The sequence below is a fragment of the Pectinophora gossypiella genome, chromosome 10 (genome assembly GCF_024362695.1).
Source record: "Pectinophora gossypiella chromosome 10, ilPecGoss1.1, whole genome shotgun sequence".
Classification (NCBI taxonomy): domain Eukaryota; kingdom Metazoa; phylum Arthropoda; class Insecta; order Lepidoptera; family Gelechiidae; genus Pectinophora; species Pectinophora gossypiella.
This window is the reverse complement of record NC_065413.1, coordinates 8,504,157-8,528,646: the sequence shown is the minus strand read 5'-3', so window position 1 is coordinate 8,528,646 and position 24,490 is coordinate 8,504,157. Positions and strand designations below refer to the sequence as shown.

At 35.3% G+C, this 24,490-nt stretch overlaps 1 protein-coding gene across 7 annotated transcripts in view; it reads right to left on the bottom strand.

Moving 5' to 3' along the window:
- The window catches only part of LOC126370456 (uncharacterized), a 67,126-nt gene extending 43,821 nt beyond the window's left edge, over positions 1 to 23,305 (bottom strand). Inside the window, exons 1-2 of one of the 7 annotated variants that reach the window (XM_050015311.1) lie at positions 23,182 to 23,305; positions 22,939 to 23,001 (exon numbers count right to left, since the gene is read on the bottom strand). In XM_050015311.1, coding sequence (XP_049871268.1) covers positions 22,939 to 22,969 — 31 coding nt within the window. In that variant the 5' untranslated portion in view covers positions 22,970 to 23,001; positions 23,182 to 23,305. Of the gene's footprint in view, positions 1 to 16,418; positions 16,689 to 17,199; positions 17,270 to 20,468; positions 20,922 to 22,938; positions 23,002 to 23,181 lie in introns of those variants that run through there. The other 6 variants (XM_050015310.1, XM_050015314.1, XM_050015309.1 and 3 more) reach the window with 6 other exon arrangements.
- Between the last annotated feature and the right edge of the window lie 1,185 nt (positions 23,306 to 24,490).

Here is a 24,490-nt window from a genome sequence, read left to right as displayed (position 1 = left end):
AAAAATATTAGTCATGTTTGAAACGGTTGCCTCTCTAATGGGATCTAATAAAATCATTCTGTGGTAATATTTTGGATATAACCACCAGTTAGTACTAAAGTATAACAAGGAAGCAAACAACTTAGATTCAGGCAAGCGAATATACACGTAGAAAATTGCAAACATGTCCCAGACGAAATTTGTGTGACGTCGCATGTCTCTCGAGAGCAGAATCTAATGAACTTTGCAAAGTGCATGGTCTACAAACATCCAGGCACATTGAATCATGTGCATTCGTATGGAAATAAATGTATGCAAATGACATGATAAACAAAGTAACATGAAGCAAAATTGTGTGCTTGTTCATTCCTGCAATTTCATACAATGTCTGGAACAAAAGAGTAAACTTAAAATGTTCCGTGTTCATATTATCATCCCGGATACTAAATAAAAGATTTCGTGTTATTTCGAACGTACTATAGACGATGATTTGATAATCACTCACTTTATACGTATAATACTTACTTATTTATCAACCGAAAGTTTTGATGAGATTATTATATCAGAAACTATACGTGTGAGTATAAAAAGAAAATTATCATCATTTCTTTCTGAACACAATTGAAGTAATGATCATTAACCACGATTGCTTTGTACTGTATGACACTATGATACTCTATTCATTAGATAACGATCGGTTCTCACAACGTCATGTTGCATTGATTCAATGACCGATTGAACGCTATAAATAAGAAAGCAAAAGTCGATAAAGTTTGACGACGAGATAAAATTCATGAGAAATATTCTAAATCTTGTTTTCTACATGTTCGTTATCTTATCTGTAAGGTGTCCCTTCCTGTGGTAGTTACAGAGGACGTTATGTCAGATATACGCCTTACTGATTCTATCAACTTAGGATAAGCTTTCCTGTGCAGAATTGTGACCACACAGAAGCCATTCATCAAGAATTGAATTGAAATTGAATTAAGCTTTCCTGTATAGGTACATCTAGCAAATCTTAACTTTCTAGTGACTATGAATGACTACAGTACGATATTGAGTAGCCAGTAACAACAGCCAAAATTCATAAGAAACACGAATCAATACCGTGATTCATGGTTTTTTAAATAGCGTGTAAATATGAGAATAGAAGCACCTTTCAACAATTTGTTTTGTTCGGACAGCTCATAATAATTGGTTCAGAAATAGGTATGCCTCACGCTTGTCTTAGCGCCCGTCCTCACCTTGGCTGGTTCACTTGGCAATCTTGGCACCTATGTAGGATGCAAGTACTTGGCTGTAGGCTACCTGGTGTGGCGTAATATGATACGGTAAGGATTAGGGTAATAGCCTAGCCTTGAACTTTAGATTTAAGCTTCTCAGAAACGGAGGACTATGTCGACCAAACTTGTTATTAGAGTCGCTCACCAACTTAAAATAACAATGGCAAATTATTTATATGGCCCAGTCTGTGTTTATGATTGAAAGTTTGTTAAACTTCTCTTTAATAAATTAAATCTATTTCTAAAAGTTAATTAAGTGCAACTGACACTTAATTATTTTTGAAATGTGTGTCTTTAAATATTTCGAAACTTTTAACGATATTGTAATAGTGTTATTGTGTTATTAACAAAGTAGATATACTCCTAATAGAGTACCTTAGTGCGAACGAAGAAAAACATCACAATAATTTATCACTCCTCACATTACTCCTCAAGAGTTTCATTTATTTAGCAACGTATGGAATGTGTACGACCCTGACACAATACCCAGTCAAATTGTGGGGTAATTACATTACCTACTTCGTGGAAAACTAATGTCTGAAGAAATCCTTTCCGCGTGTGTTTACCAAAAAAAAAAACAAATGCACTCTGGCAACAAAAAGTCGTTTATTCGTTTGTTATTCGCCGGGAAGTCTCGTCTGACACGGAAGTTGTTAATCATTGCACGCACTTTAAATGCATATACCAACGAAGTCGTCGAAATATGAGTGACATAATTAGTATGACGCGTGAGTAAGTCATTCCTAGTAAAATATTGCTTGACATAAATAAAATAATTACTTAAAATTGTCAAGTGTTTATAATTTTGTAAGCATTATGAAAATTTATTTGGCCATATTATAGCGGAATCGAAGGTAATTTGTAGAAGAAATAACACTACATTTATGTCGTAAGTCCTTTCCGAATGTCCTTTTAAAATCCAAATCCCATTGTTTAGCTCTTTGTGTCTGGAAATCTCGGCATTAGGATGTTAAAACGGAATCTTTAAAAATCAAAAGTAACCTGAGATTATACTGTTATAAGTAAAATAAGTGCATGTAATTTGTTTCAAACAATTCTTCATTGATGAACCCTTTTCCGAGTTCTCGATAAATAACTCTTAAAACCAGTTGTAAAGAAGTTAGCACGTAATAAGAAGCGTCAGGCACTTAGCACCAAGTCTGTTTCTCATCGCAGCCGAGCGCCGGTTCGAATTCTTTCGCAGTATTTTTAGATCCGCCCACTGAACAAAACCGTAGATATGAAAATATTCAGGCCATAACTTTCTTACAGAATGACCATTTCGTATGCATTATATTTCAAGAAGTTCGCAAAGGCCGGTCATAGGATGGGTGACCACAGAAAAAAAAAGTTTTCATCTCGAGCTCCTCCGTGCTTCGGAAGGCACGTTAAGTCGTTGGTCCCGGCTGCATTAGCAGTCGTTAATAACCACCAATCCGCACTGGGCCCGCGTGGTGGTTTAAGGCCCGATCTCCCTATCCATCCATAGGGAAGGCCCGTGCCCCAGCAGTGGGGACGTTAATGGGCTGATGATGATGATATTTCAAGAAATGTTTTTATTTGCCATTATTATGATCCCAACCGGATAGTCCTTTATAAGGCATGATTACTTTCTGTACCACTAACAACGAGGTTATTTCCTTACTTTGACAGCTATTAAATTATTATGAACTGCAGTGTTAAGAACCGCCTTGGACTTTACCTAGTAATCTCCTTATCAGTCGACAAAATCTTTTAAGTCCAGCAGTTTCCATATAGGTAAAACGGTATTCTCGCAGGGAAACCTGACAACAGGTACTATGTATCTTAGCGAAACCTTGCTCCAAATTAAAGCACATTTTACGGCTTTCGCGTCCATTAAGTAGGTCGTACGGTTCACATGTGATATTATGTCTGCCTAAGTAGACCCATTATATTCAAAATGGAGTTGTGCTAAATGACTTAAATTCCTTCCATTTTTCATTTAACTTGTGAAATACTTTTTATACTGTCGTATAATTTTAGGGTTATGTGAGAGATTTAGGTACCTAAAACGGAACGGAATCGCCTTAAAGGGGAAGTTCTACACACTGAAAACTAGCAATGAGAAAAGTTTATAATGTATAGTCAAACTACAAAGTAACGAGTTGTTTAAACTTCCGCTAAGGATCTCGTAAAAATCCTGTAGATCTCTTCAGCTATTAAAAGTAATAAAACTGATAGGTTTTAGCTGTCTCTGTCTGCCAGCAAAATGTCGGAGTATTAGTATTGAGCCGGGTAAAACTGCAGGAAAAGTGGGCGCCGTGCCAACTGTCTGGCGGTGAATACGCGATTTATTGTTTGCAGAAAGGAAATTGTTATTCCTTATTCATGTGGACACAACACTTTGAAAGTGAGATTGTTCGACGGCCATGTGTTGCTTTGACTTTTGGAACCAAATGTCGTAACGTATTGAGTAGTCTACGTACATAATGCACATGTCTCCATTTAGATAAAACAAAAAGCGCCAATTTTGCGAACGCGAAACATTTCATTTGCTACTAAATTTACAGTGTGACTACTCTTCACACTAGAACTAGAACTAAATTTCATAGTTTCTTTCTTTTCATCTTTTTCTTTATAGGATGTTACTAATAGCCACTGTTATAACTTCTGTCTAAAAGACTGCGGCTGGCAAAATAAACCTTAGGACCTATTTCACAATAACTAATCGTAAACTAATATAATAATATAATCATAAACTAAACAGTCATCGTGCATATATACTAAAGGTATACACACATAGATTTGTTGCGTATGTCTGTGGCCATTTTAAGGCGCAGGTCGGGGACATAACCCTGTACATTATACGCACGTGACGACACTTAGGGACAGGTATACCAATTCAATATATTCTATAGAATAGATGGCTGTACTACCTATACTACTTTAGAAAGGATGCCATTACACGATACAATAAATATTCCCAAAGTGTTCTATGTTTCAGTACCTACAAGTGTTACTATTTATTATTTATTTATAAGCCATAAATTCAGATACAAAGTGTTACTATACTTAGTAACAACTACACATCAATGTCAAGAATATAGAATACCTTTTAATTCTGCCATTTGGATTAAAATGCTTTCGTGTACAGAGTATTGTATATGGCAGTTAGTATTTAAAATTTATTAATAAAATATCGGTTTATCATATTTTATGACGTGTTGCTGCTAAACAATGCGAAATTAAAAATATCTATATTGATTCGAAATTGGAATTTAGAATTCTCTCTCTTTATTTAAGAGCTGCGCTCTTGTCGGTGGAGTAATTTAGAATTACGTCCGACGAAATGACGCACTTCAAAAGCACGAGTAAAAAACAGCCCTATAACGGGATTTAATATGTCGTTACTTAGACATTTTAATGGGTTTTCCCTCTCCCCTTAGATTTAATATTGCTGAGCAGACATGCGAGCTTCCCTCCCACGTGGTGAGCTAACGTGTCGAGTATCGCCCATCTTATCTGTGAGGGTTTCTTTTTCGTTCGCATTTGTTCTTGCGTGCTGATTAATATATTTTATTAACAGAAATTCCCGATTTCGACCCTTTGAAAAAGAATGAAGCGGTAATTTCTAAGCACCCTACCGTTGCCAGCAGCAAAATTGCGCACTTTAATAATCAATTAGGCAGGTATAATTCACCATTACCACTGTACGAAAGCTTTTTTTAAATTTCCCTGTCAGCTTAATTAATGTTATGAAAACACCGCAGAATATATGACCTGCCTTTGCGTTTCGCTTTGCTCGTCTTGGCGGGAGCACTCCCGTGCCCCCAGATCCCGTCTCGATAAAATGAACTAGGTAATAACTAACATTTATTCACGGAATAGTGTGCATACTAAATACCTACGTAATCTACACTAAGGAGGTATGGAGCATACTGTACCACGCTGCTCAACTGTGGGTTGGTGGAAGTGTTTTTTACGGCTAATAGCCGGGACCAAGGCAATAGAATGAGGAATAATACTACGCCAACGCGTAATGCTACCTCCAAAGCACGGAATCATCTGTTTGAATCATCGGTCGTTTAAGGGGAGGTCTATGTCCAGCAGTGGGACGTATTAAGCTGTTTATGCTTCTTATATTTCCTGTGTGGTGTGTGCAATAAAGTATATGTTTTGTTATAGCAAGGTAATGTCTATTAATTTGTTTGTAAGAAGTAATCTTTGGAAGCACTGAACCTATTTTGAAAATTCTTTCATCATTAGAAAAGCTACATTATTCCGAAGGCCACGTGAATCCATCCACGGTTGCGGACGAAAAGCTAGAATAAAATCAGTAGAATAAAACTTTACCTAAAATTCATAAAAATCTTACTTCCGAAAGTTGTATCATAACACAATTTTATTTGCATAATTAGATGACATCAATCACGAAACGCCTGTTACAATTATGTGACAGGAAATGATGTTATAAATCTTTTATTTTTTCTATAACATATTATATAACCGGTTACGAGAAAGAGGCCAACATAAAGGAAAATTTCTCAAACAATTTTTCATCTAACAAAGAATGTGTAAAATCAACATCCGTATGAATTATCAACATTGAGAAAAACATGTTTCTTATTGTTTAATATTAATCAATCTTTCTTAATACGTTTCTCATAACATTTTATCTAACGTTTCATGATTTTATTACTGGGAAAGTCATCATCAATTTAAGAGCCACGCTCTTGTCGGTGTAGCATTTTCCATTCCAGTCTATTAAAGGCCAATTCCTTGACTTCCCTATAAGACACAACGTAAACCCTTTCTTTAATCTGTTCCATGTAAGCTCTTTTTGGTCTTCCCCTTCCTCTCTTTCCTTCTAGCTTTCCTTCTATGATGTTTTTAATAAATTCGTCGCGTCTTATTAGGTGTCCAATCATCTTGCCTCTTCTGTCCACAATAATTCTCAGTATTTGTCTCTTTTCCTTTACTCTTACTAGCACTTCCTCATTTGTAACCCTTTCTGTCCAACTTATTCTTTCCATCCTCCTCCAACACCACATTTCAAAGGCCTCGCAAGTGTCTCTCTGTCCTTCTGTGTCAGTGTCCAAGTTTCACATCCATAGAGGGCTATACTCCATAGAGGCTATACTGGGAAAGTATAAGAAGGAAATGGACAAGAGTTTGATTAATTAAAACACATAATAACGGGTTCTTACCGCGTTTAAATGGGAATATGAGACTCCCGATATTTCGACACTGTTGCAAGTGCCATGATCACGGGATGACTGATGAGATTGGAGTGGAGTAGGTAGATCCATAATTTTCTACGGGCAGACATATCTGTCTATCCTCTTTCTTTGCCGCTTGTTTATGTTTTTAACATTCCGATATCAAAAACATAAACAAGCGGCAAAGAAAGAGGGTAGACAGATATTACTCCACTCCAATCTCATCAGTCATCCCGTGATCATGGCACTTGCAAACAGTGTCGAAATATCGGGAGTCTCATATCCCCATTTAAACGCGGTAAGAACCCGTTATTATGTGTTTTAATTATGATAATAACCGCGTAAACTTAAAACAATGTATAAGAGTTTGATTTCTGTATGTGTTCAGACAACATAACAACACACATAGTACAGCATCACGCGTAGACAGAGGTGTATGCACCCACTCTTCGCCAGCTATGTTTAAATCCCATGTAATAAGGTGTGAGCCTATTGCCATTAAGCGGGCATAAATCCTGGAAACCACGTGATATCAATTATTATTATTATGATTCAAATATGTATTCAAATTCATAAAGTCGAATTCAACGGTTTCAGAATACAATACAATACAAAATTCTATAATAAATACAATGACTATGACTCTGCTATGACTGGAATATAACTTTAATTACTAATAAAGTGTTATTTAAGAAGGCTGCAAAACCTACAGTTGTGAAAAATCGATTCCCTAACTACAATTTCGTACATATACTTACAGAATACCGATAGATACTCGTTGGCAAAGAATACCTACAAAGAGGGTGAGGGGTCGACAATCCCTCCCTCCGTCGGGATTCCAGGAAAAACGCAGTCAAAACACGAAGCCTAGCCAACTTTTGTTACTATACCTATAGCTAACTACTACGTACCGCATTTAATACTCGTGACAGCCAAATTACTTTTTGCGAAGCCTTGGACTGCAAAAGTAAGCTAATCACAAGTGCGTTTTTTTGTCTTATTGCCTAAATGCAAAACTTGAGAGCTAATACTAGGCGATGGCCAAAGGTCAAGAAGGCGAGCACGCAATATTTTCTGGTCACGCCCTATACTAAAAAATAAATGACAAATAAATACAAAGTATTTGTGTGGCAAAAAAAATATTACGATTACTTTTGGTAGTATTCCAGAAAATAGTTATTTATGGCAAAGTTTCTTTTATAAAAAACACTACTTATTTAGAAACGGAAATAAAATAATGCGAACCGTTTCATTTGTTTCTTTCAATTTTCACCTCTCTGGGGTACCACTGAAACAATATTTTCGCGCAATTCAAAGAACACCTAAAACGCTTACCACTCTATACAAATGCTCAGATACAGCAACTACATATAGCTATCCCCGTCCAATAACTTTTAATACCATGGGGGAAAAGAAGAAAAATACATTCTGGCTATATCTTATAGGGATGTAGAGTGACCGTAACCCCTAGGGCGTTAAATCTCTCGCCTGAGTTTCCGGAAAATACAGATGATTCATCGCTGTGACGAACGTACGTCGGTAGAAAACAACGCTCATACAAATTTCAGCTTCATACTGTAATGGTGCTCTTAGGTTAAACCAGATTCTCATACATACTACATAAGTAATACAGATTATGTAACAAGAATTTAATCTAGAAAGTTGTAAATTACACATGACATGTGAGTGACCTTCTTCTTCTTCTTATCGTGTAGGTTGTGAGGTGGAATACCAACCTCATCAACCCTGGTGTCAGGGTTATTATTGATCCGCCAAAGGCCCCTGACATGGCTCATGTAACGAGTACATACTTACATCAGTAAGTAGTAACCGGGACCAACGGCTTAACGCGCCTTCCGAAGCACTTTGTTTGGAATTTTGAATTACTTACATGTTGTTGTAGTAGATTGAGGAAAGCAGAGTAGCAGTGGAACGTATATACAGGGTGTTAGTGACATCGTAACGAATACTCAGAGGGATGATTCAGATCATGATTCTGAGTTAATATCAAGTGGAATTTTCCGTCGCAAAATTCATGTTATTTTTTTAGTTTTTTTTAATTATTTTCCATTCTATACTTTTGCGATGGAAAATTCCACTTGATATTAACTCAGAATAATCAGCTGAATCATCCTTCTCAGTATTCGTTACGATGTCACTTACACTCCATACAAGTACATACAGTAGCCATACAAGTAGGTATGGGTGTTAGTGACACCGTAACGAATACTGAGGGGGATGGTTCAGACCATGATTCTGAGTTGATATCAAGTGGAATTTCGTGTCAAAAAATTCATGAAAATTTTTCTTTTCTTTTTAATTATTTTCCAATCCATACTTTTGCGACGGAAATTTCTACTTGATATCAACTCAGAATCATGGCCTGAACCACCCCTCAAAGTTTCGTTACGATGTCACTAACACCCTGTAGACTATTTATGGTATGTTATTTTAATTGATTTTAATGATATCTCAAATGGGGACTTGGTAATTTATTCAATGCTGTTCTTGCGAATGAGGTAAAGACAGAATGCAAAACATACATACATACTACGAATAAATAATAAGCATACATAACACAATGACATTCTTAATATTTCATGTTAACATCTTAATACCTTTAAGCATTTGCAAAGTTCATGCTCCTTTCTATCATAAGCTCTTAACACACCTCATTCACAAAGCATACAAGTGCAAATGCGTGAAGTTAAAAACAAGAGGCGTTGAGTTGAAGGGCTCTATATTAACGCAGAGTAAGCGCACCCACTTAGCTTTTAAAATTAAAACGTGCTATGGAACTAGGCTTTGCAGATTATTGAGAGAATTACACAGCAAATGCTTAGTCATGACTATTGATAAGTTTCCTGTTTGTTGAAGCTCAACCCACTTTGTAATAATGTCAAGTATAGCAGCATACATTATTTATTTATTTACGTAACAATACAATAACGAATTGACACACTTATTTTTATCTAACGACATGGGATGTACGTAACTGTGGTCATTAGGTATAGTGTTGAAGATGCGTATACAACATTACCAATAAATGTACAATATTTACCTAATGACACAGGTGCTAATTCCTGTAAACACCATCTAATTTTATTTAAAGTTATATCTGCCATTTTCTTATACGCCGAAAAGGAAAGGGACGGGTAATCGACAAGCATAAAATTTATGGAACACGTCAATTTTAAGCACAAATCTAAAACAACCGTCTAAAAATTTAACATTGGCCGGTAACCCGATAGAATTGTGTTGATAGCAACGTCAAATGAGATACCATTTTTATTCGCCTGGGTTATTCATTCAAATGAATGAATAACCCAGAATGAGTAAATACTCATTCCCTTTCCTTTTCGGCGGATAAGAAAATGACAGGTATAACTTAAAGTAAAATTAGAAGGTGTCTGCAGAAATCGGGGTCATTGTATAAGTAAATAATATTGTTATGTCCGATATCGAATTTAATATCATGTATTTAATTTACTAGCAACTATTTCAGAACCGCAACGAATTAATCAGTTGGTATTCTTTTTTTAAGCCGGATGCCATAAAAGATTTTTCTGGCTATTAAGAATATCAGTTTCAAAAGCTAATTGGGAGCAATTTATAATAACGTGAACAGAATTAAAAGCAGGCGAGAGGCAGATGCGAATTTCGATAAACATGTACAGGTGCACCTGGCGGCAACTTGTTAAGGCATCTTTGACACGAGCCATTTTTGGACCTCCACACATTTGACATTTACTTTGCTCTTGATCCTTGACTTTTTGTAAAAAACATGCACCTTTTCCAACGTGATGACATAACACCACCCTTTTTGGTAAGTGGTACCATCATTGATATAATTATTAAATTATCTTTGACAATGAATCATGATAAAATACGGGCTAAAAGTATCTCTGTGAAGTTAAAATGTAACTTTATTAACATTTATTTACAGAAAATTATATGTAAAAAATAGTATAACTTTTAATAATAAATGGGTACATTTTGATGATACAGTATAAAATTTTATGATCGAAATTCCAGCTTATCTGATCGCAAATTCATTCGAACACTCAATAATGTTTTTATAACTATGATTTAATGAAATCAAATATCAATCCAATTTTTTACTTTTTCTGCGAGTTTTTTGCTAAAACTGTACTATTAAAAACAACCAACCTTGCAACAACTGTGAAGAATACAGCAATATTTAATAGTTTCGCTTTCTAGGCGCACTCGAGTGAAACTGTGAATTTTAGATCGGACATGAGATGAATGACACATCGCACACACAAAACTGATAAAAAAGTGTAAGCGTATTACACGCAGAAAGTGCATCAAGGTTAAAAAAAATATATAAAGTGTTCTCTCTACAATAGAATTGATAAAAGTTTGTCATAAAAAGTAAATGAAATAACAAAACTTGAAAATTTATGAATATATTTGGCTTATTGCATAACAGTAAATGAAGAAGGGTTTTATTATTTTGCATGTTAAAAGCAGATTTGTACATATTATTTCGAAGCGTACTCGCTCTCAGCATTATCAGATTTTAATATAATTATAATTATTATCACTATCTGAGAACAGATAAGGTTAAAATTCGGATGTTTGATATATATACAAAATACGCGCCGAATTTTTCAAAATAAATAGAACACAATTCTAATCTGTTATGAGATAGTGATAAATAATTCCATCATCATCATAGGTCTCATATGTCTATTTCAGATGATTTACACAGCGTGTACCATTCGGAAGTATCCTAATGTGCTTTCAGCTTAAGCGGAGGTACCATTATATTATTCTGTTATACAATAAGCACGCGCAGAGATAGTACCGACTTTCGAGTTTCGCTGCGTCTCGCTAAACGACACGCAACATTTGATGCTCTCGTAGCCACGAATATCTTCTAGATGTTGATATCATCAGTTTCGAATCTCGGAGACTTGTTATCTTTACGCTTACGCACTTTATTGCGCGGAAAGAGATTGTTGTATAAGTAAAATTCAACAGTAAAGCAATGAACAAAAGACATAGCCCATGATAAAATTACAATAAAAAATAAAGCAACCAATATATTTATTATCTTCGATAAATTCGAGCATGCTTTGAAATAAGCAGTTATTTTTCATGGCAATTTTTATCTTATTTAATCAAAATTGTTTCACTTTCCTACCGCGTACACCTGTGTTCATAGAAAGCCAATATCAATGTCATGTTGCTTATTTAATGAGATTGTGACGTAAAGCGTCACCCACCACACGTTTTGTTTCGAAACAATCTTATGTTATAACACGTGCATTGTGATATGGGTAATATTGTTTTTCTTGAATATTGTGTGATATCTGCAAGTGAGGAGCTCGGTGGCGCAGCGGTAAACGCGCTCGGTCTGCGATTGTTGAAGTTAAGCAACTTTCGCAAAGGCCGGTCATAGGATGGGTGGCCACAAAAAAAAAAGTTTTCATCTCGAGCTCCTCTGTGCTTCGGAAGGCACGTTAAGCCGTTGGTCCCGGCTGCATCAGCAGTCGTTAATAACCATCAATCCGCACTGGGCCCGCGTGATGGTTTAAGGCCCGATCTCCCTATCCATCCATAGGGAAGGCCCGTGCCCCAGCAGTGGGGACGTTAAATGGGCTGACGATGATGATCTGCAAGTACTCTTCTTACGCACACTAGAATAAAAATATTGGCATGTATACCAGTTCTGTTATAAAGTCGGGCTTTATGACGAAGGAGATGTGTACGTCTTATAGGCTGGCGAGAAAGGTAACTATAAGATTCAATATAAGATTGTACCAACAAAAACAATCAGAAGTGGCACGAGTCAAGACTTAGATGACTTTGCACAATTTATCATATGCGTTGGAACTAAAACAAACAGCTGTATCCTAGGACTTTCTTAAGAGAATAGAGGTAGTTTTCTGTTATGGGTTCTTCTTCTTATTGTGTGGGTTGTGAGGTGGAATACCAGCCTCATCAACCCTGGTGTCAGGGTTACTATTGAGCCGCCAAAGGCCCCTGACATAGCTCATGTAACGACTACTTACTTACATTAGTAAGTAGTAACCGGGACCAACGGCTTAACGTCCTTCCGAAGCACAGGCACAGGTCATCGTACTTTCGGACAATCAGATGATCAGCCTGTAATGTCCTAACCAAACTCACAAAGTGATTTTTGTGATATGTCCCCACCGGGATTCGAACTCAAGGCCTCCGGATCGTGAGTTTAATGCTCAACCACTGGACCACAGAGGCCGTTTCTGTTATGGGTAGGTATAAGCGATGTTTGTGTCGCGCTGTGAGGGAGGAATCGATAGAGGGAACCCTCAGTCTAAGGGGTGCACTTCGTCAAGTGAAGCGCACGACAACCCATACATACTAATGGAAGCTATAAGGAAGTAGATTTGAAGTATTTCAGTGTTGCCCTCTGGGTAAATTTTCACTGAACCCTGGCCTTTATTGGTGAGCTGCGGCACCCTTATGTTTTCCAACTAAATAAATATTAATGTGTGTATATTTTAATGTTGTAAATGTATATGTGTGTCGTTGGTTTTACCAAAATAAACTTTTTTTTTTAAGTAACACATTTCAGTTTCTATTTAAGTAGAACATTTTACTCTGTTTATTTGAATTGTGGTAATAAAGCGAGTGTTTTTCTTTCATTTTTATAACCTCACAATTTAGACATTATGTTTTTATAAGGAAAACCATGTAACTCATCTAGTTAACGTGTAATAAACACATGCAAATAAATACCTCACATTTATATTTATACTTTGTAGACGGTCGGAAAATACACTAGAGGATATTAATCATACTAAAGCACGTAGAACGTCGAAATGGCAAGCAAGTAAATATCGGTACTAGACACTTCTGCGTGATATATGTATATCAACTGTCTTGCATAAGATTCCACCGATAAGCTGTACAACTTGCATTGTGTAGTAGAAATTGATGTATTTCTAAAATTTCCCTTGGAATTTAGTTAAAACCATAAATTACCTATCACGAAATAACGGTAAATATACTTAGTGATCAACGAGTAGCTTGTGATAACAGTATATAGGTAGGCACATAATTTGACCACTAAATATTCTTCTCTTGTCACATTTGTAAGTAGTTGTTTTTAGTGTTGTGTTTATATGTGCAATAAAGCTACATATTAAGCTTATATTATAATTACATGTTTTTATACGTTTGGGTAAGTACAATAAAAAACATTTTTTTAACAAAGAAATATACTGCTTTGGGAACCGGAATATTTTTAACCTTGCCAAAAACAATAAGAATTTAACGTTAAAATTCATACATTCACGTTTGTAGAGTACACGCCACGAAAGAAGTCCCGCGGATTTCAATGGAACTACGTGACGAGTCATAATAATTCTATGCAGATACTGCGACGCCAGCGCCGCGCCGCGGGACTTCCACCTTCCAACCACATCCAAGTACTGTGTACCGACAAACTCGTTTACTTAATAGCTGTAGCCAATTATCAAGATTTGGATCGACCATTTACCTACATAAGTTTCTAGTTTTAACAAATGTAAACGCATGAAATCATACAGGTGCAATAATGGGTCGATAACGAAGTTTTACACCATACCGCTTGTTATCGCAACATTAAAAGTATTAAAACTATTAAAATTATATTTTTGTTAAGCTATGCTTTGTAACTATTACCAAACTAGTACGAAATCCTATACATTATATCTCTTCACCTAAGTTACGTAAGTAGATATACTTACGCAAGTTTAGAACTTTAGACCAATCTTCAAAGCTAGGCATAAACTTTTTAGGCTGCCTCACAATGGCTTTGAAAAAGCAATTTGAACGAACAATAACTTGTTATAAATGTAACAATAAAGGGAGCTAACCATCTCGTTATAAACAATGGATGCCCGTTCAATAAACTATAAAAGGCGCCATCTATATGCGCATGCTACTCTTGAATTTCCGAGTCTATTGTTAAGTACGTCCATTCACAAACTGAAGCGCTAGATATGATTATCTTAAAGGTCATTATTTCATTTCTTATGAGACTCGGAAATGGACTGTTATGTATATTTCATAATACCTAATATTATTATTATTCCACCCTCCGTGTCATGTAGTAGTACCTTTACGACTCCGGCCAAGTATTGAATGCCATCTGATGCCAATAAATCACGGCGAAAAGTGAAATATCTAACGACTAAAGACGTCAGTATTTTTTGATTAAGATTTTCATATAAAAGACATCAACGAGTGCAAAAAGAATATTTGTTTATTCACTCAATTACTTAATCAAAATAGCATAATATAACATAAGACTTGACCGAAAACATCCACCTTTTGAAGCTAATAAATCTATCTCGAGAATTGGAAACCACGACATTGAAGTTAATCATTGAAACAGAGCGACGAATAAATCTTATCAGTATAAATACATTAATTTCTTGATTATATCTGACAATTATTTTACGATATTTTTAGGTAAGTATAAAATTCTCCTGCAACCGTTCATAAACGTCTTGTAGATTTATTTACAAGACGAAGGTTTACTATGCTAACCTATGTTTTTCTAACCACTTGAATCTACATAGTTTATTAAGTATAAGTAATGTTTATCACCAAGACACTAGTACAAAATATAGATCACTGTATGTGTGTAACATCTTTTATAACGTCTAATTGCTCGGTCTACTTTACTAGAAAATAGATTTCTAACGCAATAGGGAAGTGTAAGGAAAATTGCTTTTCAGATGTTTTAATTGAGGTAGGTAAGAATGGCTTTCATTAGTGGAACATTATCCAAGTTTTACGGCGTGTGGCGTTATGATGGTCGTGATGAAACGGCGCAAGCTGGACCAATCAGCGGCCTCTGCGAGTCATCGCAATTTAAAACATTAGAATTAAGGTTGCCAGTCCTATTATACAAGTAACATAGAACACAGCTAGTATATAGTAAGTTAATAGACTCAATTCTCGTAAGACCTAGTTAGACGCAATGGAGATTGCATTGTAAAGGGATATTGGGCCTTTCAACCATTATTACATTCAATCCTGCATAAGAAAAATAATCGTTATTTAAAATAGTTTAGTGGTATAAAGCTGCGACGTTGCAAATCTTGATAATGCGATGAGATGCAATATTTAAAGTAAGTCTCAGTAAACACGAATATGTTAGGAAATAACGACAAAACGCGCAAGTTTTTTTGCCCTGTTCCACTTTATAGAAGGTTTTCATTATGTACTGAATACATTAAATCAAGATCTAGTAAACAAATGGAAAACAATTACCGAGGAAGGCAGCCCTAATGAGAATGCCTTTCAAATTGGTAACATGGGCTGTGAACCTCGGACAAAGTGACGATGGGTCATTGTGTTTCGACTGTTATACATCCTTATTGAACGGTCATACCATACGTTAGTTGAGATGATTCATACATAAGCCAATAGGTACCAATTGGCCGTACATTTTGACTTCGTGAGTAAGTTTATTGTAGGTGAAAACGTAAAAAAGTGGTCACATTCACACCCTTAATAATAGCTCCAGTCAACACTGCCAACCCCTCCCATTGTAGAGAATTTGATTAAAAGCCACTATGATCACGTGCCGTTTGGAAGCTTTTAACATGACCAGCTGGCCTTTTATAGTACTTATGAATCAAAATTGCACTAAATTGGTTAAAATGCATGCCTACGGCACGGCAGTAGGTAATTAAAGTTTTTACCTCGTTTGACGTAACCACAAGCAAAATTGATTATCTGTGGTATCATTTGCAATGTCTGAAGCTAGATCGTATAGAATTGGAAGCGATTGGTTTACATAAGCATGCATGCACTAGATCAAGATATTCACGATATGTAATGATTCACTAATATAACACACAAAATTAGCTTCTGAATCATTGTTAGCCAAATACTAAAACATAGTTTATCGTAAATAACAAATTGTTTATATTATTTTTTATTTAGAAAAGTTTGAAGGTATATTTACCATTCGGGCGAAAATCATTGAAGGCTTTGATCCGCATTTTCTTTTCCCAATGTATCCTTTTTGAGTGTTCGATTTGTGGTGCACTATCGGATTATTGGCACCTTCATCACTATACACTTTTGACACATCGAAGGTGAAACACCTCACATTTTGCGTCTCCGATCGATTTTATATAAAATCAAGTCAGAAAGGATACAAGTTACTAAGAAAATATCATTAACAACCACTTTTCACATTGTTTTTGCACGTGACAAAACACAAGTAAAGACACTGCAACGTGAATAACAATAAGATTAGAATTAGTTTGGTGAGAGTAAGGTTAACTGCGTATCGCTTGATTTGACAGCTGCGAGCGCGCTATCCCGTATTCCCGATACAAATATTGAAGGGTCGCGTGAATGGCGCGGAGCGGGACGCGCGAACTCGACCGTAGTGAACTTAGCCGCGGGTTGACTCGGGGCGAGACGGGAACGGGACACAAATAGCACGGGATTAATTAGAGTATACTACGACCAACACGCATCCAAGTTTTGATACTTTGCAACAATTGAAAATCTCAGAAAAAAAGATGGAAGGAAAAATGGATTAGAAAACGTTATGATTAGGTGCACTCGTAATAAATTACAAGAATTCCAATGATGTACTTATGCTGAAATTTACTTGAATAGACAAAATTGTAAAATATTGGATGATAAATAAAAATGCTGTCCAATCAAGCGATACAAAACATAAGTTAACGCTATTTATAGAAAATTTAATAAAGTGATAGAAAAAAACTGACGTTGTTAATCGGATCACGATTACAGCACCGCCGTATAAACCGTCGAGCGCGCAGGCGCAGCGCGCGTAACTGACGTACGCAGGCGCGCCAACTTCACGCCAGTTGACGTCATGGCGCGAATCAAACAAACCTTCAGAGGCTGGGAGGGTGCATAATAAACTTAATTTGATAAAAAATACGATTTTTATCCCCATTATATACAACCCATACAATGTTAGATCTTACAAATATAATAAATGGAAGTTTTTTAAAGTTTTCCGCCCGAAACTGGAAGAGAATCTTCAATGAAAATGCTTTTTTTGTTTCTAATCTAAGTTCATCACAGTTCCTCTCCAATAGCAAATATAAATAACACAGTTAAGACTATTAACAATTAAAAGGAAAATAAAAAATCAGTAATACTTATAAAGAGTTGAGAAACTATTCCTGTGTTCCAACACGCAACTTGGAAAAACTTTTGACCTACATAATGTTTACGGAATATGTAATGTTTCATCAAGTTTTGTTAACCGAAATCATTATTAAGTACTTATGACATTAAAAACGGCCCAGTGAGTGTCGATTCACGCATATCTATTGTAGGATTCCACCGTCATGTATGAACGCCAGGTAACTTTGCTTTGACAGATTGGCCTGGTGAAAAAGAACGCGAATGAAATGAAATGTACATGAGGGACTTTCCAGGCTACGTTCCCTAAAATAAAATATAGATGGCGCTGTCCAGATTTAACGTCTTCTAATCTTCTTCTTCTTCTTATCGTCTGAGGTGAAATACCAGCCTCATCAACCCTGGTGTCAGGGTTATGATTGAGCCGCCAAAAGCCCCTAACATGGCTCATTACTCACTTACCAGTAAATAGAAACCGGGACCAACGGCTTAACGTGCCTTCCGATGCACGGAAGAATACACGGATAAATAGAATGTATACAACCTACATTTTGCAATCTTCTTTCAAGGAATTCCGACATCATTGTATTGAAAATTCTGCTTAAGGTTCAAAACTGATTCCAATTTTCTAAATCGCGTGAGCGTACGTAAGATAATGTTTCTTTTGTGTGCAATAAAAAGTTTGTGGATTGTATTGTACTTGCTTGTATACTTACGATTGGTCGAAAAATATTTGAAAGGTTCAATGATAACCGTAACAAGAGACAGATTATATTTAATAATTTCGGAAGTTATCACTGGTACACTAGAATGACTAAGAGGAACAGACAGAATTATAATGATCATAAAGTCGATTTCTTGTTTTCTGACTATAGAACCCAACCTACCTAGTACGTACCAACTAAAACATAATTTCGAAATATTTTACTGGCCTGTGCGTGACCAACACAGTTGTAATAAGTCTGAGGAAATTACGTCCTGACGTGGTTTTCTACGTGTCGTAAAACCACAATAAAATAGGAAGTTTTTATTTTAATGCCTTAATCCCCTCAGATATTTCTCTTTTATTGCCATGTACACCTACTTAATTTGTCGTCATAACTACTCATAACTCTCACGGATAGGAAGCCTACTTTTATGTCACAATGTACGAACACGCATAGACTTTTTTTCTTTACTGATACTTATTTTATTTTATTTTATTTTATTTTTTAATTCTAGGAGAACCAACAGTTATCAAAAACAAGTTAACAGTATGTAATTTTATGCTCTTAGAAATGTAAAAATGCAATCGCTTGTAGCCTCTATGGTCTTTCCGTATAAAAGCGCTTTTTGTACTTAATAGAATAAAAAACAACGACCACTATTTATTTACATGAGCGCTATGTACACCCTTATTGTTACACATATCAGTCAGAATCCTAGTTAAGTTGTGGAATAAGCTCAATATGTGTGATGTGGTTGTACTCTTTTTAAAAAATAAAATAAAATAAAATACATGCGATTTTAAAAGGTACTAGGTACAATTTTCAATTTTTCACCCAACCTATTAAGGGTTCTATACGATTTCACGACCCTAAATTAGGTAAGTACGTAGAGTTTAGATGAAATAAAAAGACTGAATGCCCCAATTTTTCCATGCCTACTGTAATAGCGCCGCTCTAATTAAAGCGCCTTTTGAAATCATGTACTTAATATGATAGAGGTGTAAAGGTTTAATTACATCTTATTTTAGCAATATACCAATAAACATTCATAAAAATCCATTGTCAAGACGGACGCATAATACCCAAGTGTACATAAACATATATTATTATGATAGGCCAACAACATCTGGGTACTTTTTTGCGATATTACAAAGAATGTTTCGGCTAAAAAAGTAACGGTAATGTTTGCCAAATCAGTAATATTAAGATGTGAATGACCCCGGTCGGCAAATGTAAACCGAGAGACGAGACATAATCTGCTGAACATACTAGAATTTTGGATGTCAGACAAATAATATAATGGAAAACGTATAAGTAGGACAAAACTATAAATCTCGGAGAAGGATTAACAACGAAGATTAATAAATAGAACGAATGTATTATATTAATTTAGAATTAATTTTTATTTCCTAGAAATATATTTAAATCTGATACAGTAATTGAATAAAGAAGAAGTAAGTATACTTATTATAATATTAATTTTATAATACCTAAACTACGAGTATGAACATATTGCTGATAAAAATAATAAGTATTAACATGACTCATTCTAAATTTTTTCCTGTACATCTAGTGATAACAATGTTCATAGAAACTGCATATAGGTATATTACACAATATGAAGGTTCCAATAGTTTTACATATATACCTAAAATAACAACGCCATCTATTGCTGATCGAAACAACTACATGCAACTCCTATCTTGCTATTGGTGTGTATTGATTGTTCGATCGATCTCGATCCATTCTAAAGGTTTAAGATTTATACACTAGGTGTCGCTTCTGACAATTTGTTTTGAAACTAAATAGGTATCTAGACACGACTAAGTTTCGTCATCAGTAAGTATGTATATTGTATGTAACCTTGATAAAAAGTCAGTCAACGAGAGATTTCCAAAGTGCGTCATTTATTTTAGTCAAATTATTTACCGATATCTAAGGCGATTTGAAATTGAGTAGTACGTAGTCATAATTTTATAATCGATTGCAATGCTAATAAACAAGATCCTTTCAAGGTTTATAGTTCATAAAATTGAGTGTAAACCTACAACAAAGAGTAACTAGGGATTGTTCATGCTTAACATTTATTGAAAACATTGTGTCTGCCTTATGTGATGTGATGACACTGATCGTATAAAAACATTTATTTATGCAAAAAAGTAACTATCACATACCTTTTGGCCTCCTTCGTTTTCGATTTCTTTTCTTCGGCCTTCTAACATGTTTGACTATAACCTTTTCACTTTCAATTTCATCTTTGCAGTGCGCAGTTTTTGCGATCTCCAATATCTTAGAAACTATACACCACACCAGCGCTATCATCTTTACCGTCAAAAAGAATAACTTTATCCTTATCTATATCAAACTCCCTATCTCGTAATCTTGTAGATATATTTTTTCTTTCTCCGCTTATTCTTTAGTCTATACACTTGCTTCTTTACTCTTTGTCTATTCTTCAAGAACGACACTTTAAGTTCACTATTTTGGAGTAAGATACACATAACCTTTAAAGACACTGCACTTGTTGATAGCTCAGAAATCACTGTCAATGTTTATGTCATGAACTCTCAGAAAAGTTATAGTTATCAATAGGTTATCAGTTCATAGACACGAGACGTTTGAGTCCAGAGTCGTGGTGTGACTGAGGCATGATTGAGCATTGAGTAAACTCTAAATATGGCTAAAATATACACCACACGCGGTTATACATTTTTATAGTTTAAACACAATCACTATGTATGTTCCACACAACTTTAGATTATCTTTAGAACATCTTCCACTAGTAGATGTATCGTAAACGAGACGTTGTTATTTATAGATTACTTACATACAGTTGTATTAATTTTATTATTATTATTATACGGTTTAATAAAAACAATACTTGTAAACTAGTGTATTCATCAAAGGGCTAAGTAAAAGTGTCTCTACCAACTACTTTTAACGGATTAGTTCGTGAGGTAGCGGTGGTTTTGCTATACGGACAGCGTCCAGGGAACGTGCTTTCTACGCCGATGTGTATTGTATTTTTAATTAGGTATCACATGTGTGTAAATGAGGCCCTTTCAATTGTGTAATGCCGCATTTATATAGTGAAATATGTTTCACAACCCTAAAAATTGAGCCTGTTTCCTGGTAGCTAGTTGATAGCCTTTGAATTATGATGTTTACCAGCTTTATGTTTACTAGTTACTAGCTATTAAGTAATGTAATAACCTATAAGTATCTTTGTTACTATTATTAAAAAAAAAAGAAAAAAATCACAAATAAAAAACAGGGCTCACGGTTTACGAAAATAGTAGTATTAAATGGTCAGATTTTTGAAGATGTACCGAATACCAAAAGCAATGAAGAGGATCGACAGAATCTTACAATTATGATACAGAAAAGTATTTTATTATTTTGACATACATGCGATATCATAAAAAAAAATGTTTATTATTAACACGTTCGAATTATCTATACACTTTGGTAGTACGCAATTCCCTTGACGCGAGGTGTCTATTTAATTTGCTCGGGATATACAATACTTACAGAGGTTGCAAGCAATGTGCAGTATTGTGCAGTAAGCCCGTATGCAGCCCACGGCAACCGGAGGATGTCACGGAAACCGTGCTCGTGACGTCCGCAATTCGTAATGTAAATCGACTGCCTAATTTAAATTTTAAATAAATGTTTCTTAAACGTATGAATCATTTTTTTTTTTTTTTTTTTTAATTAAGATGGGTTTGCTCTTGACTTCGTTCTTCCACAAGAAGAGATCGACGTTGGAACGAGCTTACCCAGAAAATGCCTATGCTAATTTTAATTCTAAAAGTCAACATCAAAAAGACAAACATATTTTTTGACGTGACTGATTGTAGATTTGCCGCATATGGCACTAACTAATTGGCCGGACAAATGGAGCGCTGAGGACTCTGACCCGGTACAAAATTTAAGACAACAGGCCACAGGACATGGCTGAGTGTGCCCCACGATAATCAGCGGAATTATTAAGGTAATTAATTACCTATAAGTACGATCGCAACTATTTTATACTTCTTAAAAATAAGAAATAATCCAAAACAAGACATTAACTACTTGGCCAGACAAATGGGTAGCGCTGAAGGCTCTCATCCGGTACAAAATTTAAGACAACATCGATCAGTGTGCCCCACGATAATCAGTGGCATTATTACGTTAACTAATTACGTATAAGTACGATCGCAACTTTTTTTTACTTCTTAAAAATAATAAATAAAATTTAATGTCACCGAACTTATTTTTAACTTATAAATATTAAACTAGTAGAAATGCCAAAAAATAAGAATTTAAAAGCCATTTAAAATAAAAAAAACGATTTCAGTAAGTAAGTACCTAAGTATATTTTTTCAATATTTCAATGATGTCATATCTCTATTTATTTTTATGACTGCTAGCATTATAATTTACTTTGAAACAAAAATTTAGTCATTCCGGAATATGTAATGTATGCAGTGTCTTCACATTCACATTTTTTTACGTCTTATTACTTAGATGTAATTTCGACCTTTGCATTTTCGATTACCTTGTCTTCCTAAAGTATTACGAAGACACCAACATTAAAATTTCAAAACAATGATGAGTCATTCGTATGGTCTAATATTGTAAAATTCCGTCAATACTCACCGAGCATTCTGTTGACTTCTTTTTCAGTCATTGTCGTCTTCGATGTCTTTCATGGCTCTAAACCTGGGAAATAGAGAATTATAAATATTTTTTATCCAAATAGTCAAAGTTTTATTAACCAACTAACTTAACTATAATAATAATCCACTCTGTTTCTTGTCTGTTCTATTGTGGCATTTTTTTTCGATATGTGATCTACATTATGAATTCAGTAAAGAATATCAACGTTTAAATTACATTTACCTTGGTACTCGTACCAAATCGTATCACCCCTTCTAAACCAGAAACCGTAAGCACAACTATTAACAATCACAGACACTTAACTAAAACAGTATTACCAACGAATCAACAAATATTATTTAAACTTCAACTGTTATGTAACGTTTCACATGTTTTTTTCACTCAAAATGTTAACATTTTTCCGGGGAAAACGGGAATTAAAGATTTTCGGGTGGTAGAGGCATCTTGCCGAGGGTTGTAGGCGAACCGCACGGAAACGCACGAGTGGGCCCGATGGTAGCCGAATGCAAATACTCCGCAGGGGCGGATTCGGAAAATGACGGCAACGACCTCTTTGAAGGCGAGGAAATAGATTTTCCTAGAATAGAAAACTTTACTTCGATATCAAACGTCGACTACTAGGAAATACAAAGTTTGCATTAATAATATATGGAGCGAAATATGAAGGTTCAAAACTTCTATGTCAAAAACCCGTCTAAGTAAATTTTCTAAGTAGTAAATAATTTTCGGCCTCGTTGAAATTATACGCTGATATATCAAGTGCTTAATCCGCGTCTGTCCGCCTCTACACCCTGCAGTGAGGTCGTAGTGACGCCATGTTTTTCACGCATGCGCCTTAATTTTGTTAAATGGAACAATCACTAACGTTGCCTTACAGTCCTCATACTCCATTATACCATGTGGGTTATAAAAAAATAATAATGAATATTTTTTAATAAAGTTTTATTTATCAAAGACAGAACCTATATTAAAATCTTAACGTAAGATGTGCATTAAAGCATCTTAAGTTGCGCGCGCAATGTCTTTGACGTTGAGTCGACACACTGACAGTAGAGCTAGGATCAATATGATGACGTCACGCCATTCAGATGGCCTATAAGATTGCACTTTGCTTCCTGACACAGAAAAATAGGCCTGCAGTGCCTACTTGAAGAAAATGCACTTAGAATATAAATGTTACCTTCGAACAGAGGCAGGAATAATAAGCGCTTAAGACAGAAACATGTCTTTACTTATTCAGTTTCCAGGGATAGATAATCCAATTGATACATTACTTAAAGAGTTTGACCCTAATTTACTATCAGATAACAACATAATAAAATAAGATAAGATAAAGAAGGAAAACCGAACCTTTTGATAAGAAAACAAAGTCTAATTATACGCTAACTACAAAAGTCTGCTAGGCTATTAGTAACCCTGCACTAGCCAATCAAATGGATGCGTAATATGGTCGATGAACAATTCCAAGGCCGATGACTTCCCCATAAGGAGTCTGCCGTCATTCTATGGTAATGATCAAACGCCAGGGACT